General features: G+C 47.5%; 1 protein-coding gene across 2 annotated transcripts in view; it reads right to left on the reverse strand.

The window, feature by feature from the left end:
• Positions 1-10,038: 10,038 nt before the first annotated feature.
• The window catches only part of VPS53 (VPS53 subunit of GARP complex), a 118,638-nt gene continuing 108,640 nt past the window's right edge, over positions 10,039-20,036 (reverse strand). For both annotated transcript variants that reach the window (XM_010978918.3, XM_064495842.1), the window contains 3 exons: positions 15,058-15,195; positions 13,558-13,662; positions 10,039-13,091 (listed from right to left, as the gene is read on the reverse strand). In XM_010978918.3, coding sequence (XP_010977220.1) covers positions 12,921-13,091; positions 13,558-13,662; positions 15,058-15,195 — 414 coding nt within the window. In that variant the 3' untranslated portion in view covers positions 10,039-12,920. The remainder of the gene's footprint in view (positions 13,092-13,557; positions 13,663-15,057; positions 15,196-20,036) is intronic.

The following is a 20,036-nucleotide window of genomic DNA, read 5'->3' on the forward strand; positions in this document are numbered from 1 at the left end:
CGGGAAGCTGCGTGGGTTCAGAGGAGAACGTGGAAGGCACGTTCAGCCTGGCCCAGGCATCCTTGAGCTCACGGTGTTCCTGGTGTAGACGAGCAGAGGTGCTCTTAACACGGGAACCATCCAACTTCAACCTGCCCCTGAGTCCCCTGGGTGGGACAGCAGGGACACTTCCCTCATAACCTCACGGGAGCCCTGCAGCTCAGACCCTGGAAGTCAGCTATTTCCTCAGCCCAGAGCAATGAGTCCGTGCTGCTGCGAATCCAACTGTTGTCCTTTGTAAGAGCCCTGCTCCCTGGGCTTATCATTGTCCTACATCTTATTCCAGATTATTTTCCAAAGAACATTTCTTTAAAAAAAACAAAACAAAACAAAAACTAACCAAAGCTTGAGAAAGACAACAGATTTCACTTTCCCTCTCCTGGTCTGGCTTCAAAGACAGGCCTTCTTTTCAGGCGTAGCTGGGGTTAACCTAGAGACCAGGAGTGAACTGCACAAAACCAAATGAGACCAGGGCACCTGCATAAAGAGTGGCCTTTTCTCAAAGCTGTCCTTTCAGAGCAGCCATCGTCCCCTGCCTGGATCACAGGGACCAGTGTCCTCATAGGACTTGGCTTCTGGCCTGAGGCCTCTCCCAGCAGGGTCTGAGAAACAAAGCTGCGTAACAATGAATGCCAATCCTGCATTTTCCCTTTTTCTCCACTAAATTAAGCTGATGCCCAAATGGGAGTTGAGTCAGGCAAGAGTAGGGCAGGACCCCCACAACGGCTGCTGCTTATTGTTTTTGGAACAGCTTGTCTTGGGTAAACCCAGCCCTCCAGCAGATTAAAATCACTCCGGCTCCAGCCTTGCTGGCTTGTGCTGCATGCCCAAGGCACCTTGCAGCCCTGGCCCCTGGGTCTCTGTGTTCTGGGATTTACAACACAGTGGATTCATCTTAGTATTAAACCAGGTTCCCCCCTTGCCTTCCTATGCACCCATGTCAACCAAAATGCTCTTAAAAAAATAGAACTTTATTTTGTTTCCTTAAGCATTTTAAGATTAAGGTTATCATTTTCAGAGAACACTGAAAAGGACCTGCCATATTCGTTAAAGGAACTGAATTAAAAAGATGTACTCGGACACATTACAGCCCACAGAAGTCTGTGCACATGCGGCAGTGAGGTTGGTTCATAACTCTGTCCGAAACTCACAAAGGTGACATGAACCAGCTCAAGGCAATGGACACCAAAGCTTGGTGATTTCAGAGCAAAGCGGGCCTGAAGGAACAGGCCAGCTCTTTTTCTGACCTCTCAAATGGGAGACCACCAGTTCAAGTGGAGACACTAACCCAGATACTGAATGCTGCTTGGGTTGGAGTCAGGCCAGTGACCAGTGTGTGGGGCACTCTACGACCCCTGTCAAATATAGGCTCCCCCCTCGAGGCCTCCTATTTGCAGGCTGAGAGCTGTTCTCCCAAGTGCTCCCTAGTTACACAGAAAAGGGCCATGGCCTCTGCATAATAAAACCCAGATGGGATTTTGCAAAGAGCTGGGGCACATGGCCTCGTTGGAACAGCATCTGTACACTTGCACTCCTGGCTCTGTTCTGTGTATTCACGCTGGACAAGGACTTGCAGCCCAGAAAAATAGCCCTTGGTTGAGCCACTGAAGTTAAGACCCTTGGCTCACTGGCTGAAAAGGCGTAATAGAAGGGTGTGCTGGCGGACAGATGGCAGGTCTGCACGGACACGCTCCAAAGGCAGCCTCCAGATGCCATCATGTGTTGGGACCCTGAAGATTTGGGTCTGTGGGGACTGCATGGGAAGGGGTGGGGAGTGGGAGCCCGGGGCGGCCAGGGGGCTCCACTGCTGTCTGACCCGCCAGCCCTCGCCCCTCAGTGCTTACCTCTCCCACCCCAGATTCAGAGCAGAATCCATTCCGGCAGGAGGTGGCTGTGGTTTGCAGCTATGTGCTGCTGGGAACTCCTGATACTCGCCGAAGACATTTACATGCCTTTGAAGAAATGTTTTTCAGTTTTGAGTCTCTGCTGAGAATTAGCCAGGGGTGGGGAGAGCATCTGGGGTGAGAGGAGAGATACAGAGGAAGAACTCCACGCGTCTCATTTTTCTCAGGTTGTATCCGCTGGAATTTTATTGCCTCTCGACTTGCACTCCTGCAGGCTGACCCCAGCCATTGACAAGTATTTCTGGAAATCTCTGAAGGTGTCTCTCCTACGCTCATAGATAAATCTGGTCAGACACACAGGATGTCTGCCCATAATTTTCTTTTCCTTTTTCTGCCTCCATGGCCCCCTGACAGGATGCCCCGGTGGAGACCACCTTCAGCTCCACCAGGCACCTAGGAGAGGCTGCAGCCACACCACAGTGGGCACCACTTCTCTGTCCTTGGCAGGCACTGCCCAGGGCCCTGCACGCCGCTGCCAACGCTGGTGGTGGGGGAGGGCCTGGAGCTCAGAGGTGACGGAGCTGTGCTGTGATCTGCAGCTAAGTGCCTCTCACCCCTTCTGGTTCCATTTATCGGGTGGTCCTGGGGCAGAGTGACTTCCTTAATGCTTGCCTCCCACCCTAGGATTCAACTCAAACCCTGCAGGGCTAGGCCAAGAGACATATAGCAAAACAAACAAGCTAAAAAACCCTGAATTCCAAATCCCTCTCCCTTGAGCCAGGCTTATGCTTCTGGCCCCTTCTCCTCGGACTTCTCTCAGGGGCTCCCAGGTCCCAAGTGCAAAGAGGGCGTCTGGACCAAAGAAGGATGGGGATGCTCAACCTCAGTCCCCGCAGGGACCCGTGCTCCACCAGACACCCACCAGACATCACCAAAATCCCATCTCAACACCTTGCTTTTCCAAGACTGAAAGGTAGACTCTGCTACTTCCAGGGATGTCAGCTAACTTTTTTAGCACCAAGGCTATCCTGTCACCTGAGAAAGAACCCTCTGCTGTTAGCAGGCTGTGTTGGGAGCAGAAACTTCTAAAATGTCAGACATCACCATCTTCCAAACCCTAAGACAGTGCCTACCTGTTCCACATGCTTGTAATAAAAAGAGAATTCACAGAGCCCAGCCCCGGCCTTCCAGCACATATGGACATTAAGGAATCTGGGCTTTGTGCTCATAGTCGGAAGACTGTTTATCAGCAGACATCCAGGTCTTGTTCCCCAGACCCATTGCACCTTTGCTCCCAAGGCTGGTAGCTCTTACCCAAATCTGCTTTGGGTTAGAGTTTTGGAGGTTTGTGTCTGCTCTCCTGCCAGACCCATTCATTCAATCAGCATCTACCAAGGGGCTACTGTGTGCGAGGCAGAGTATAGGAGCACAAAGAGAGCTCCACCGGCCTTGTGAAGGGGGGGGGGGGGTGAGGCCTGGGGAAAGATTTCCAGAGGAAGCAACTGCTGGTATTAAAGCACCAAGGAAGGTACAGACCGTCAAAGAACGGAGTGGCAGGGTGCTCCTTCCAGGCAGAAGGAGGGGCCTGAAGAAGGCTGGGAGCTCTGATGGTCTTTTTCTATCCCCGAGTTGTGGACCATAGGCATCCTCCTTATCAAACGCCACCTGCTTCGTGGTCAACCTTGGGAGCTCTTGGTGGCTGCACCCAGCAATGCCCCTGACTGCCTGCACCGTGGGAATAAAGGCCAGGTTGGAATCCAAGCATGTTTCCTCGAGTTTGCCTAATGCTCTTGGCACAGATCTTCAGAGACCTCAGGGCAGGGCTTTGGTGGTCATCTTTCTCCTCTGGCTTAGATTCATTGGGTGGAGAGCATTGCAGACCTGACCAGGGCCCCAAGTTCAATCCCTTCTGGAGTCAATAAGCTCCATTCCTGGACATGCCTCCTGCAAAGATGTTGCACTGGTGACACAGGGAAGCAAGAGTTAGGGGGGCTGGCTTAGTCAAGCTGTGCTCCTGGCTGGAATTGCCATGTCAAGGACACAGTGACAAACTTACTTCTCCTTTTGCACTTGTAATGGGTATTGTTTTGTGGCTATGTACTCTGCTGTATAAAAGGTTAATGTCCTTTTTATTTTTTTAAACTGAAGGATAGTTAACTTACAATGTTATGTTAGTTTCAGGTGTACAGCAAAGTGATTCCATTATACATGTATAGATACAGCTATTCTTTTTCAGATTCTTTTCCATTATAGGCTATTATAAGATACTGAATATAGTTCCCTGTGCTAAACAGTATATCCTTGCTGTTTATTCTTTTTTTTTTTTTAACTGAACTCAATTTAGCTCATAAGCCCCCAGTTTCTCTCGACTGGAAAAGTGTCTTGTCCGTACAGTTTCTTATCTTCTGGGAAATGACAAGTGGCTCTTCGGTAATTACTCCTCTCGGCCTTCCCTTTGGCCTGCGTGGCATCTGGGGAGGCTTCTGTAGCATCACGGCAGCAAGGATGGGGTGGCTGGTGGTGAATGCCTGTTCCCTGGTCATCTTCCTACCTCCCTGGCCTCTACTGAGCCGTAACTTGTTCTGCTTGGTCATGGAATGCCACCCTCTGCTTTTGATGTCCCTGTGCCACTTGTTCTGCCTCCTACTTGTCCCAGCATAAAGTTTCTTCCAGTGAGCTGGCCCTTTCACTACTTCAGGGAGCTCGGGGAGCTTGGAAGCCATTGCCTCCCCATTAGGGGTGTGAAGGACTCTGAGAGGTGCGCCCTCCCGTGGGCTTATGTGGCTGGACAACACTCTCAGACACAGTCTCTCCTCCCCAGGGGCCTGGATGAACACCTCACTTCTCTATGGGAACTGCAGTCTCCCAGGTCAATTGCTGGAAGGCAGGCCATGGCTTCTAGATCAGGACTTCCCTCAGACTTATGGGGTTCTTCTTATATTGGGCTCAGCCCTGAGTTGTGGGTTCTGGATGTCTTCTTGGTGACCTTTCAGCCTTTAAACCAAGTCACATCACTTTAGATTTCCTTCCTTACCTGCTGATCAAAAGTCTCTCTCTCTTTTTTTCTAATAGAAAACATGTTTATGTCAGGATGCACTGTCCCTGTGATGATGTGTGGACTGTGTGCAAAGTCCTCCAACATTTTGGCTCTTAAAATGTAAAGGTCGAGCAAAGATTGCTGCCGGGTCCTGCCTGTCATTTCATCACAAGGAGCAGAGTGGAGTCCAGTCTCTCTCCCACTGCGCACGAGCTGGCCCACCACCACCTGAACGTCTCCATCACCAACACAACGACCAGAGCAAACTATTTGGTCTCCAGTTTTTCCTCCAGGGAGGCCCTCATGAAGGTTCTCTTGGCTAGCAGCTCCATGCCCACTGATGCAGGATTGAGCCCAGTGGAATGAATACAAAGGGAAGTGGGGAGGTCGGCGGCATCACCGGCAGGCTGCCCGTCCTGCCTGTGGGCAGGACAGGAGCTCCCGGTTCAGTGAATGGTTGGACATCTCCCCCCAGGACAAAGGGCAGCTGGGGGAAAAAATGCAAAGGTCCACTTTCAGAATAAGGAACAAAACCAAAACCAAATGCTGTTCCAACAATTCTTGCAGCTCGTGGCTTTCAAGACTTTCTTCTCTACTCTAGAATCACAGAAGTTTCTGTGTGAGTTCAGAGGCGAGGGGTGTCAGCTATTATCCCTATGCTGTCCATCACTCTGAGGACAGTGCACACAGGAAGCCCTGCCTGGGTGATGGGGCGCCGGGGGGGGGGGGGAGGGCAGCACTAAAGAACAGGAAGGATGCCCAATTTAACATCAAACTATTACCTCTCTACATATACAAAGGATGACCATTGCTTTTGTGAGCAAACATGCACATTCTCCAGGAGCCCCGACCAGGAGGGAAGCCACAGGTCTTTTGCTCAATTAGAAAGTCTTCTAGCAGCAAGACACAGCACCAATTGGGTTATATTTGGTTTTGTGCAATGACAACCAAAAGGGAACTTCTGCTGGCTGGGTTTCTACAGATAGAGCTACAACTACATCCTTGAGATCAAAAAGCAGGAAAAAACACGGAGGCAAGTGAGGGTGTGGAGACGAGGGGACATTTGTACACATGGCTGATGGGAGCGTGCGGCAAACCAATCTTTGCAGAGGGCGTTTGGCAGGAGCCAGCAACATTTCGAACATGCCTGCCCTTTAATCTTTTAAAATGGGAACTGAACAGTTTTAGGAGAGTATCCTACAAAAAGGTGAGAGCAAGTAAGCAAAGATGTTTACGGAAAGATTTCCACTGGTGGTGTGTTTCTAATTGCCAAAAAACAGAAACCTATTTTTTCCTATCAGTATCGGATAGGAGACTAAGTAAATGATGGTATACCTGAACTATAAAACATCATGTAGCCATCAAAAAGAATGCACAGATCTAGGGGGGAGGGTGTAGCGCAAGTGGTAGAGCACATGCTTAGCATACACAAGGTCCTGGGTTCAATCCCCAGTACCCTCTCTAAAAATAAATAAATAAGAAACCTAATTACCTCCCCACTAAAAAAATGAAAAAAAAAATTTTTAAATAAAATAATTTAAAAAAAGAATGTATAGCTCTATATATGCTAGGGGAAAATATGTCCAAGATTTACTGTTTAGCTGTAGAAAAATACACAAATAGGCTTCATATTAATTTTGTTTGCAAAATGCCCCTCCTCCACAGCATAGACACAAAGTCTGGAAGGGGAGTAGGACCTCTGATATATTTCCATATTGTTTAAACTTACTAACGTGAAGAATGCTGTATTTTAAAACTGAGTAACACTATTGCAATATTTTATAAGGTAAAGAAAGTAGAAACAGCAGCGCAGAAACACTCAGAACCACCAGTGTTACCAGTCATGAGTGAGGGGAGGCCCAATGGAGCAGGGTCTACGGCAGCTCCTTCTCAGAAACCCTGGGTACAAAGAGGGACCAGATGCTGGCGCTGATGCAGCTAAATTGCCATCTATAACCTTAAGCTGTAAAACACTTTCTGTTTACTGAAATAGTTTCAGTGGTCTCACTCATTGGCTTTGAACTCACAATATATATTAAAAAAGTACTTTTCTCTGTTGTGTAGAGTGAGTTCCATGTAAAGCTGGGTCTCATAGATGGGAAAACCACTGTTGCAGTGCAAACAGCATGGGTGCTGGAGTGAGGCTTGAGCCAAGCCTGGGCCCCAACACTTGGGATGCGCTGACAGCATCCCAACAGCATCCCTGCTGCCGGGACGCAACAGGGCGTGGCTATGAGGTTGTGTCGGGGGTGTCTCTGAATGCGAACTCGCGTTCTGTTCAGACAGCATTGGGTATTTCCCCATTTGCCTGCTGAAGCACTCTGGTCAGCCGGTCGCCGGACTTCAGCTTGTGAAGAATCCTGGGGAATGCGGTCTCCTTAGCAGCTGGTAGGCTTCCCTTCCCCTCTCCCGTCCTTTTTTCCTTCCTGCTCCATCGGCACAGAGCAAACAAGCGGAAGCAGCTGGAGTTGCTCTCCACCATTTCACCTGGTACCCGGGAAAGTTGCAGCCCACTTGGTAAATACTTTTCTTGGCCCCAGGAATCAAGGGCAGTTTTGTGGAGAAGCTGTTCTTAATTTCTCACTTGCTGAAAAATTACCCTGAACAGGAGGAGGCACAGCTATCGTGCAAATTCCACTTGACTGCTGAGCAGAGGCTACCAGGGCTCTCAGATTAAGTGATGAACATTCCTAGGGCACAAAGCATTTACTCTGGTTTTCCTTCATATCACTCACTCACCCAGCATTCTCTGTATCAATATCCCCAAAGGGGATTGGAAGAGCCTGGTGGGTACTTTCCAGCTGATTACAGGGATACAGCTGGCCTTGGGCAAGGTCTAAACTTCTTTGAAAGGCAACTGTCAAGTCATTCAAATAGCTGGTGAACTTCTGGCTTCCCTGTTAGGACTGCCTGTCTCAAGATAATCTTGCTTAAGAGTTTTCTGGGCAATGAAGTTCCAGAAAAAAGAAAACAAAACAAAAACCAGAGGCATGCAGGCAAGAATTTTGTCTCTGCCAGGGATGGCCAATTGAAGGCCATTCTGTGGACACTAGACACCATATCTAAAGACATTTTTGGGGAAGGAAGCCTTTAATAATCCTTCCAATTTGCATTCAGAGGAAACGTGCCACATTTTCCATCATAGGCAGCCGAGCCAACACCAGGGGGGTGGGGGAAGGACGCTCCTTCCTCAGTGTCTGTAGGTTTATCCCTAAATGCTATGGAAATAGCAGCTGCCAGGGCAAGAGGAAGAGACGACAGAGAGCCTTAAAGCTCTTGAATAAGTTGGCTACCACAGGCAGGACCTAAGAAGGCAAAGGCTCCATATTCCGGTGCTTGCTTCAGATGCAGCCTGCACCCAGCAGCGGGCTGTGTTGTCACTTGGCCATCCTATTTGAGGAAGCCCAGGGACAGAACAAGCCCTGTGGCCCCCGCCATCCGGTCAGGTCGGTCACGTGTGGTTCAGGCCTGGCGAGTGGAAATGAACATGTCACACCTCACAAGGCCTCGTGGCTTATAGAGCATGTGCACATCACAGGCTCTTGTGTGACCCTCAACGCCCTGCTCATTAGAACCCCTTTTACAGACACTGAAAACTACTTGTGTTTCAAATGGGCACGTTCTTCATATCCCACCGCTTACCTGGTTACGTGGGTGACAAGGGAGAGAACCCGGCAGGTAAATCACCAGGCAGTGCTCTTCCAGGTGGGGCACACAGAGACGTTTCTTTTCTCATCAGGTTGATCTCTGGCTACCCGATTCAAGTGTGGAGCTGGTGAAAAGTCAAGAATGGAAACTCAGTAATGGTCTCGAAGCCAACTTAAAGGAAGTGCAACCACAGATTTTCCACAACTGAGAGGAACAGCAGACTTCTCCGGAAGGTCACTGCAAAATGCCCACCCAGCTTTATTAAGGAAACGGGATTAACTTACTGCGCACTGGACAGGAGGCATTTGGCAGTCACGCGGAGAGGCAGGCTGTGGTGGGAACGGTGAGAAGGAGAATGGAAAATCACGGGATAGAAATTCAGAGCACCACGAGGATTCCAAATCAGAAGCAGAACACTTTATATTTACAGAGGATTTCCACCACAGCTGGACACGCCGGGACCTTGCTGATGAACATCACATTCCGATTCTGTGCCCTGCTTCCTTAGGCTGTCAGGGAAGGGGAGCGGCTCCACCAGGGAGACGGGAGCCTGAGGTTCATGGGCGTGCTAATTCTTTCCTACAGTCTGTTCTGTTTTCTGTCAACAGGAGGGAAATACATCCGAGCAAGTAACATCCAGTCATGCCTTAATTAACTGTAGTATTTTATGCTCCAATATGCACCAAGAAATCACTTCCAGATGGGAAAAATGAGCAATATTTACACAAAAAAAGCAATCTATTTTAAGGAAATCGATATCTCCCAAAGGTATAGAACTTTGGGAGCTCTGGGCAGCTTATCTATTTTGATAAATACTAGAATGAGGCTGGAAATCTTTCTATATAAAATGCGATAGTACTCTTTCTGCACACCAGTTTTTCAGTGGCCATGTTTCCAAGGCTATTGTTTAAATGGCCCGATGCAGTTTGAACGATTTTATTTTTAGCCATCTGACTTGGAGGAGACAAGAAGTGTGAAACACTTGCTTTCACCCTCAAGCAAGCTAGTTATTTTGGAGATTTCTGTACCGAGGGAGAGGAATTACATTTCCAGCTGTGAACGTTTGGCATCTTCCCCAGCGTTCCATCAACAGGGCACTCGGGCTCCTTGTCCAAAGGCCATTCAAGAAGGGCCAGGCTAACATCCTCACACCCCCTGCTCGCTCACCCTGCCTGCCCCGTAAGGGTCACACTGGTCTTTGGAAGCCTGCTCTCATCCTGCCTGATCTGCCCCGAGGAACACCCTATTCTGGGTGGTGGGCAAAGTCCCAGGTACTGGTTCTTTGTTCCTCAGGAGAGGGAGGAGCGGCAATGGTTAGCTTCTTCAATTCCAGAACTGAATTTGGAGGTCAAAACCACCTGGCCATCCTGGTCCCTGTTCTACCCTTATGATCCAAACAGAACTTTCTCCAGCCTGGGCACTTCTAGCCAGCTCTCAGGAAGTCTGTCCCTAGTGAAAACAGTAGCCAACTTTATCCATTATAAATTACCAATATTTATTTTAACCACATAAGGCAACTTCAAAGTTTTTTTTTTTTTAAGGGACCAGAGAAAGTAGGGGGAAGGAATGGGTACAATATCTCACTTAGCTGAATAACAGAGTTGTTAGCTATTGTTTTGATCAATGAGTGCTCCTTTATATATATTATTATTTCAAGGTGACAATAATAAATAAACCTCTGTTGGGGCTTGGTCATCAAAACAGGAAGAATCCTAGTCAGTATGGGGACAGCATGATTTCTGCTGTGGTTCCCACCATCAACACAAATTCAAAATTAAAGCTGCCAGCTAGCGGCAAAAACTACCATTTGGGCACCAGCTCAGTGGTACAGTAATTACACTTGCTTGGAGTCAGAAAAAAAATACATATTTATGAAAATGTGTTACAGGAATAACCCTTCAATAAAGCAAATTTCTCTTTATACAATGGTTCTTCATAAGGAGTAAACTTCATAATCACCTGTGGAACTTTTAAATCTATATGCTGGACCCCACTCCAGACTTACTGATTCACAATCTCCAGGCATCTGTACTTGTTAAAAAAAAGAGCCCCAGGTGACTGTGATGCATACCCCAAGTTGAGAAACACACTGGCTTTACAGGATGCATACACAGCATTCGGATCCCATCAACAAGACACTTAACATAACTCCTACTGACATCTGTTGGCTCCTTGGAGATTACTGACTGTAATAAATCAAGAACGCAACATCCCTGGCTGTGACCACCAACCGCCGCGGGGGTGGGGTGGGGAGGGTGGACAGCGGCTTGACATCTCAATGACTTTATGGAGGCATCCAGAAAATGACTCCCCATGAATGAACCAAGAAGAGAAGTGTGGATCTGTAAACACTGAATGACAAGAACCAGGTGCAGGAGTCCACTGGCGTTTCCAGCTCCCCTGGTCGATGACAGACGGCTGAAGCGGCTGTTTGGAGATGGGCCCATAGCCATCACCCCTGCTTTCAGGAGCGGGGAGAGAACTGTGAATCTCCATGAGTGTGGGCGGGGCAACTTTACCAGGCAATCCGAATGCGGCGGTCCAAGCAAAGTGAAACCTGTCCAGTGCTCCCCCAGTCCCCTCCCACCCGTCCTGCCCTTTCCTCACATAGCAAACTTCTTCTAATAGGGCTCAGCTAAAGGCCACATCTCTTTCTTCCACCACGTACTTTTCTCAGTGTTCATGAGCCTGAGATGCTCAATACGTAAGAGTCATACTAACAAGTGAGAACAGGCCAGGGGCTGATGAAGAAATGAGGCCCAGGATCAAAGCTGGGGCTGACAGACTGAGTCTGGAGGAAAGGCTGCTGGAGAAGGAAGGAACAGAGCAGACTGGTTCTACTGGGGAGACAGGAAGGAGAGAAATAAGCAATGTTTCTGGACAGATTTTCAAACCTTCAAGTTCCCCATTGTATGGCTGTCACTAGAGTTATCCTGTGTGCGTCCCGTGCATTCTCCGCCTTCCCCCCTTAGCTCTCTCCCCACCTGAACAACACACTGCTCCTAATTCCTGACCAGATGCTGACCAGGCGAATCAGGACAACTCTGTGGTCCGTTTTTGTGATACAGGATGACCTGTGGAGACTGAAGCGGTTCCGCAGGGCACACTCTTCTGCACAGATGTGTCGCCAAGAGCCTGTGGTGACAGGATGGGTGGCCCAGGGGCCATGTGGGCTCTGCCTGGTTCTGAGGTGGTGTTTAAGGTCAGTATTCTGGTCTTCGGTATCCATGGACCAGGGTTCTCCGTCGTTAATGACAAAGGCATATGTCACCCTGGCAGTGCACATCACCCTTTGCTGTTTCAGACGATTCTGGAAAGTGCTTTGGATTTGAAAATGAAGGTGAAGTAGGGGATTAGAGGGGACAGGCTTCTTGGACTTCACAGCTTTATCTGAGCAGAAAGCCTAGGAAAGGTTTTCTAGGAAAACTTCCTGGCTTCCCTTCACAGAAGGCAATCCCTACCCTAGAAGTCAGTCGAGAGCAGAGTGGGAAGAAAAAGAATCAGTTTACACCACACAGTGTGTCAAACAGAACCCTCTCTCCAAGTCAGATGCGGGCCTGCCCCCACCCCCAGGCCAGGAGCCCCAGAGCAGAGGGGACACCTGCTTGTGAGGCTGCCACAGACAATCCTCCCGGGAGGCAGACACTCAGACAGAATCTGTGTATCTCCTTAGACGTACATAGAGAGGGGGTGGGATGAGCAATGAGGCGAACATGGATAACTAGGCCAAGCCATAAAAAGTACCAGAAGCAAAATATGTCCCAGGAAACAGGGATTTACCTGGAAGATGCTTCCTGCTTCCACTGCCTCCATGAAGAAAGGCTAGTTTCCCACACCCGTCATCTGCCACTTCCTAACTCGGGTTCCTAACTCGGGCCCTAGAGCCAAGCCCAGAGGACATCTCTTAGGGCTCCGGCCTCAGAGGTGACCTCAAACGGCAGCAGGTGGAGGAAGCGGTGAGATCCAGGCTTTCTCACACAAGTTGCCAGGACACAAGCATGGAAGGGAACAGGGCCACAGGCCAGAGGGGGTGACCGCGGAGGTGAGGCTTCAGAGTCAGTGACAACAGCCTGGGAACAGCAAGTGACGCACGGGGAACCTTTCACTGATGCCTCTGCTGCAGGAATCAGAGACCATCTAAACTGCCTTCTTATAATCCAGCCCTGACTCGGCTTCGCCCACTAGCACAGGAATTAAGATCGGGCATGGGAGAGACACATGAAGGACCCAAATGTCCCAAGTTTCAAGGCTGACAATCTGAGAGTTGGGGAAGCACAGGGGAGGGGAGGGCTTCCAGGGATCTGGGTGCTGGGGGGTCACTGGCCAGGGGGAAAAGTGCCCCCGGGATGCTCCTACAGTCTCTTTTTAATGAGTTTCTCCAGTTTGCGGATGCGAGATGATTCCTGTTCTGGAGTTGGAGTCAGGAGGGACAGGGAGCTGGAGCCTTCGGGCCCTGAGGGTGGGGTGGGGAGCCGCTGGCGGAAGAGTTCCAGCATGCTGCTTTGTTCACTTCTCTTCAGCCCCTAAGGTTGAGAGAGAAAGGAGGGTAATGGTCAAGTCTGGCTCCAGAAGGGCCAGAGGGAAAGTGCTGTGCCTGGTGTGTGCGTAACTCTGCGGACAGCCTAATTCCTCTGGGCTGGGGTGGGGTTACCAGGGCCGGGGGGTGGGAGGTAGCTGGGGAGAGAAGCAGAGGAAGAAGAAAAGGTAACAGGGGAGAAGAGAAAGAAGGGGTAGAGAGGGCAGAGGCCAGGAGGCAGCATCCGGGAGTGTAAGGCCCTGTGTGCCCCATGCCCCGCCAGCTCCTCACTGGGCACAGAGACGTCAGAACAGGGACATTTCTGTACCCTGGAGCTTCGTCCTCTAAGACTTCTTAGAATCCGCTCTGCAGCCTGGGCCAGGCTCCCCTGCGGCCCGTACCCCACCCTCCAGTGAAGAATCACTGAGTGTGCGGAAAATGTGCCCGAGGACAAAACCAGACACCGAGCTAACCTTCATGTCCAGTATCTTCTGGAAGGTTTCTGTGTTGCAGTCCGTCAGGAGCTTGATGTAGTTGTCCACAAACACCACCAATGGCTCGTGAGGGGCCATCACGACCTACCCAGGGAGAGAGACGAGAGTAGTCCCTCCAGGAACGCTCAGGATGGGAGCCTGGGACCGTCTTTCCCCACTGGTGAGCCCATCACACAACGGGCCTGCGAGACTGCCTGCAGCTGCAAACTCAGAACCGCCCCGACTCCCCGATTCGTCTCAGCATTCAGCGACAGCCACGTGCCCTCCATTTGCTCAATCATACACGTCACCTGGAGTGCTTTTTAAGGGCAGGCTCCCAGTGACTTTTAAAAATATCAGAACCATGGGAAACACTGTGTGGGAGTGTGTCTCTTTGAGACACTTCCTGGGTTCATGATACCTGCACACGCTTTTCAAGACTTAAAGTCTGGAACTTCATTTAACTACCTCCAATTCATGTACCAACAGCAGGAAAACAACGGCATCGCAGGCCTCACGTTCATTTCCACTTGGCTGTGAAATGCAGTGTCTGGTCTTCCTCCTGCAGCAGACTGGCTTTGTTTTGAATTTCTGAGAATGTAACTCAGAGTGGCAAGGAGCAGTTCACTCAGAAATTCTCCCCAAGCTCTGCTCCCCACCTCCCCCAATGCGAGTTAAACCAGCACGGGGAGAAACGGACTAGGCTGCTTCCAGTTCCCTCAGGCCAAGAGCCCAAGGTGTGTGCAGGCCCCTCACTGGTCCCACCCAGGTGTCAGGTCAGGCTGCTACTTTTGACTCTTGCCATCATCGGAGTCCCTCTGCTTGTAGACAGACCTGAAGAGCCTGCAGGCCTGGACTTCTAAGAGCCTCCGCCGACAGCTCCCTTTGTTCTCTGGCCTCCTCCTCCCTCCCCAGCCGGCCCCCTCCCTCCCGTCTTAACAAGTACAGGTGGAAATTGGATGCAGGTGCTCAAGGCTTCAGACACTCTCAGCATCATCACCCCACGTACATTCTGTTAAATGAGGCCTTAGAAAACCCATTTGCTGATTAGAATCAGTTACTGTGACATCTGTTGGGGTTTCGTGTAAAGTGGCAGAGTTCAGAAAGCCAAAGAGGCTTATGTGGAAGGGAGTAATCGACAGCGGGGCCGGAAATCCCTGCTGAGCAGCAGCGATCCCTGACTTAGACGCTGATTGACAGTGACAACCACACCCAACCTCCAATCTTGGCCAAATCTTGTTACAACAAGAGGATCCCATTACAACGAAGAATTCATTTGTCAGATAGAATTACTGACCCCCGAGCAACAGTCCACTGACTTTCAATAATGTCTGATGAGACCAAAGTCTAGTGCAGCCAAAGGATGAGGACAATCTTTTGGGACAGGTGGGGACAGGCCCTAACCTGTGCTTCTGAGACCAGAATTCAGTGGTCCTTGGAATAAGTGATTGGATAACCAGCCCCTTTTAACTGCAACCCCGAGGAAGACACAAGCCCCACCTTGAGGATCATTTCCGCGCGGGTCATGCCTTTCACTACGATCTTAGTGTAACTGGCAGGGGCCTTCCTCACCACCTGAGAGCCAATGGAGGGCAGATCGAGCAGGACCATCTTCAGGGAATGGGTGTCCAGCAGCAGCTGCGGGAACAAGGTAGAATAGTACCAGCCACTTCACATGGACACAACATCTAGTACAATCACGCCGATAAATAACAGTTTCCTGATTTTAAATGTAGTACATTCTCAGTGGAGAAAACTCAGAAATATAAAAGGAAAAACATGAGTTCTAATTACTATCACCCAGGGGGAAAAAAAAAACCCCAAGAAGCCACGGTTTAATGTGGTACAATTCCTACCACTCTGTTATGTGTATAAAAAACTAGAATTATACTGTAGGCACAGTTTTTTTTTTTTACAACCTGGTTTTTCCACTTAATATATGAAATTTTTTTAATTCTTTTTCCCCATCCTGGCAGCCTTTAAAAACAATCGTGATTTTTAATGGCTATACAGTACTCTATGGGGTGTGTGTGTGTGTGTGTGTGTACTTTAACATTTAACCATTCCCCTATACTTTGTTCCCAGATTTTCATTATTACAAACAATGAATGCTGTGATGAACAGCTGTGTGGATGTAATTCTAGGTCTATCAATGGCATTTCGTTTAGGAGACAGTCTTTGGGACAGATCAAAGGACAAGGACATCTGCAAGGTTCTGGATATGTATCTTGAACTGCTTTCCAAATGGAATGCACCTATTTACATATTTGGCAGCAGTGCAGACTGCACCCTCATCATTTCTGAAAACTGCCATAAAATTTTTGCTTATTCGACAGGCAAAAATGGTAACTCCCTACTGCTGTACCTTGAATTTCTCAGGGTGCTAGTAAGGATGCAGGAGATTAAACCAAATTTAAACATCAGTATCTTGGCAACAATCTGCCTTTTTGTTTTCTTTTTTCTTTCTCTCTCTCTTTTTTCTTTTGGTTCTCTTGGATGCCAGTTATTTGGAAGGATATCAACTTTCCTGACTGACTGCCCCCCAACTGCCAGGGATGATGCTAGCAATGTTTCATCTACTAGTCTTTATAAGACAACCTGCCCTGTAGGCATTTATTCTTCCCATTCTATAGATGAGAAAAATCAAAGTTCCAGAGGTTAATCAACTTGCTGAAAGAATCTCACACGATGGATGGGGGTGAGGTAACGAGGTGGACAAGAAGCTGTATATCCATCTCCTGCTGCCCAGGGGAGTGCCATGCGACAGCGTTGGCTTACAGCTCACACTGTTTGCTCCCGACTCCATGTGGACTGCTAAACTGCTGCTGCTCTTGGCAATCAGGGGGCATAGAAATGGCACAAATACATGGCCTGCTCAGATAGTTTAGGAGAATGGAACCACATGTCACCCAACCAGACCAAAGCAGCAGTGGGGAGACAGTCCCACTGCCGCCACCACTATGACTCTGATGGTCAATCTTATGTTCGGGACGAGGCTTTCTCCTCTCGGCAAGTCTTTGAATAATTACATCAAGCAGGGATGGAATGGGATCCAATCCCTTAAACCCTTATAATGCTCTCCATTTTCTCATTCTCCCTGTTCTTTGCTATAGACAGGAGAATTAACTACATAATAAGGTAACTAAAGAGAATATGAACTCACTAATGGAGATACTATTAACTTAGTGGTCATGGTGATGATAATTTTGACAATGGTATAAAAATTTGGAGAAGACATCAATGTTTTACTTGGAATAACTTAGAGGGAGATATTGCTCTCAAAAACTGGTGAGTTATTGACAAACTGATTCTAAAACTTGTGTCCAGAGGCAAAAGATTCAGAATAGCCAACACAATATTGAAGGAGAAGAACATAGCTGGAGGATTGACATGACCCGACTTAAAGACTTATTATATATAAAGCTACAGTAATCAAGACAGTGTGGTATTGGTGAAAGAACAATCAGATCAATGGAACAGAAACAGAGAACCCAGAAATAAACCTACACAAATACAGTCACCTGATCATTAACAAAGGAGCAAAGACAGTCTTTCCAACAAATGGTGCTGGAACAACTGTACATCCACATGCAAAGAAAAAAAAAATCTAGACATAGATCTCATACCCTTTACAAAAATTAGCTCAAAATAGATTGCAGACCTAAACGTAAAACACAAAACTATACAATTCCTGGAAGGTAACATAGGAGAAAGTCTAGATGACCTTGGGCATGGTGATGACTTTTTAGATATAACACCAAAGACATGATCCACGAAAGACACAACTGATGAGCTGGACTTCATTAGAATGAAAAACTTCTGCTCTCCAAAAGACAGTGTCAAGGGAATGAGAAGACAAGCCACAGACTGGGAGAAAATATTTGCAAAAATACAGCTGATAAAGGACTGTTATCCAAAACATACAAAGAACTCTTAAAACTCAACAATAAGAAAAAAAACCCAATTGAAAAATGGGCCAAAGACCTTAAAAGACACCTCACCAAAGAAGATACACAGATGGCAAATAAGTGTTTGAAAAGATGTTCCATATCATACATCACAAGGGAAATGCAAACTAAAACAAGATACCACTACACATCTGTAAGAACGGCCAAAATCTGGAATACTGACAACAACAAATGCTGGTGAGGATGTGGAGCAACAGGAACTCTCATTCACTGCTGGCAGTAATGCAAAATGGTACAGCTACTTTGGAAAACAGTTTGGTGGTTTCTTACAAAACTAAACGTACCTTACCATACAATCCAGCAATGGTGCTGCTAGGTATTTACCCAAAGGAATTGAAAACTTACATCCACACAAAAAAGCCTACACAGGGAAGTTTTTTTAAACAGCTTTAATCATAACTGACAGAACTTGGAAGCAAACCAGATGTCATTCAACAGCCAAATGGATAAACTGTGACACGTCTAGTCAATGGAATATTACTCAGTGTTAAAAAGAAATGAGCTATTAAGCCATGAAAAGACATGAAGGAACCTTAAATGCATATGACTAAGTGAAAAAGACCATTTGTAAAGTCTGTATACCTCCTGATTCCAACTATATGACATTTCTGGGAAAGGCAAAACTATGGAGAAAGTAAAAAGATCAGTGGTTGCGGGCATTGGGGGTGGTGCATGGGATGAACAGGTGGAGCACATGGGATTTTTAAGGCAGTGAAAACTACTCTGTGGATAAGTAATTATACATTTGTCCAAAGCCTCAGAATGCATAACACTAAGAGTGTAAACTGTAACACTGTAGTGTAAATTATAGGCTTTCAGTGATAATGATGTGTCAGTGTAGGTTCATGGACTGCAACAAACGTACCACTCTGGTGGGAGACATTGATAATGGGGGTGTGGGGGGCTATGCACGTGTTGGGGCAGAAGAGCATATGGGGACTCTCTGTACCTGCCCCTCATTTTGCTGTGAACCTTAAACTGCTCTAAAAAAAAAAGCCTCAATTTAAAAACAATAGTGAGGAAGTTATACTAAATAAAGGAAACAGGAATATTGTGCACTAATATTGCTACTCAAAGGCCTGAACTCTGCAGGTCATACAGTGGCTGACCAGGAAAGTGCTGGGGCATTTGGGACTTCTCTAGGTTTCCAGAGATGAGCATTCTTACTCTCCTCATGGCTGTTTTTTAAAAAGGCCATGGGCTCACAGAGAAAGGTAGCCAACCACGCATACAGGACAGATGAGCAGACACTGTCTGAGGCCCTGCGAAGGGCCTGGGATCAGCACACTTCCCAGACCCCACTGGAAATGATCACTGCTCGTCCCCAGGGGGATCCCAGCACATGCCACTAAAACACAAGTATGCTCAATTCCATGCAGATTAAAAAACCTAGATATAAAGAGGAAAACTTTAACAAGAAAACAGAGATTATTTTTGTAGGGAAGAGAAGAATGTGAAACAGGGAAAATGGGAAAAAAATACTACCTTAAAATAAGTCTGTATCAAAAGAGACATAAACAAAGTCAAAAAACCCCCCACAAAGCAGGAGAGGATATCTGCAAAACTGGCAAAGGGATACTATTCAGAACAGATAACGATTCCTGAAAACCAGTAACAAAAAGGCCACCAGCCCCAGCAGCAGCAGGAACAACAATAAACAATAGTGAGGCGAAGATCCGAACAGGCAACTCAGAAAAGCGGAAACTCGAGCGCGAACAAGGCACGTGAAATAACACTCAACCTTATTAGTAACCCAGCAAATGCAAATCAAAACCGCAGTCGTATACTCCACACCATTTCACAGCAAAAGGCAAAAGTAAAAAAGATCAAAACCAGCAAGGGTTGGCATGCCTATGGCACAATGAAACTCACATTTATGATGAGAACATAAGCTGGTTAAGGCGCTTAGGGGGAAATTCAGTAATATTTCCTTACTGGAAGATGTTCATAACCATTAACACAGCACTCATACTTAGATCCTTTTGAGAAATTCTGGTCCAGGTCAAAAAATGTTCCCTGCACCCACTGTTTGTAAAAGTAAAAGACTGGAAACAACCTAAACGCCCATTAACAGGAGAATGGATGAACAAATGGTGGCATAGTCACACAATGGAATATGATACTGAAGTCAAAATGAGCGAACTCAAATAACCTATATCAACATAGATAAATCTCAAAAAACATCAAGTTGGGGAAAAAAACCCAAAAAAACAAGTGGGGAAATGATATGTATAGTATCATTTATGTAAGGTTTAAAAATGTGCAAAACAAAATTATATACCATTTGTGAACTGATATACCTGTAATGTATCATAACACACATGGGAATGATAAAAATCAAAATCACAATAGTGATTACCTCTGGGCATGGAGGGAGGGGAATGGCAGGGCAGGGCCCACAGGGGCTTCAGCAGTACCTGTCATGATTTACTTTATACAGAAAAGATCTAAACAAATGAGGGAACATGTTAAGATCTGAGTAAGTTGAGTGGGAAGCTGGTATTCTTGACA

The sequence above is a fragment of the Camelus dromedarius genome, chromosome 16 (genome assembly GCF_036321535.1).
Source record: "Camelus dromedarius isolate mCamDro1 chromosome 16, mCamDro1.pat, whole genome shotgun sequence".
Classification (NCBI taxonomy): domain Eukaryota; kingdom Metazoa; phylum Chordata; class Mammalia; order Artiodactyla; family Camelidae; genus Camelus; species Camelus dromedarius.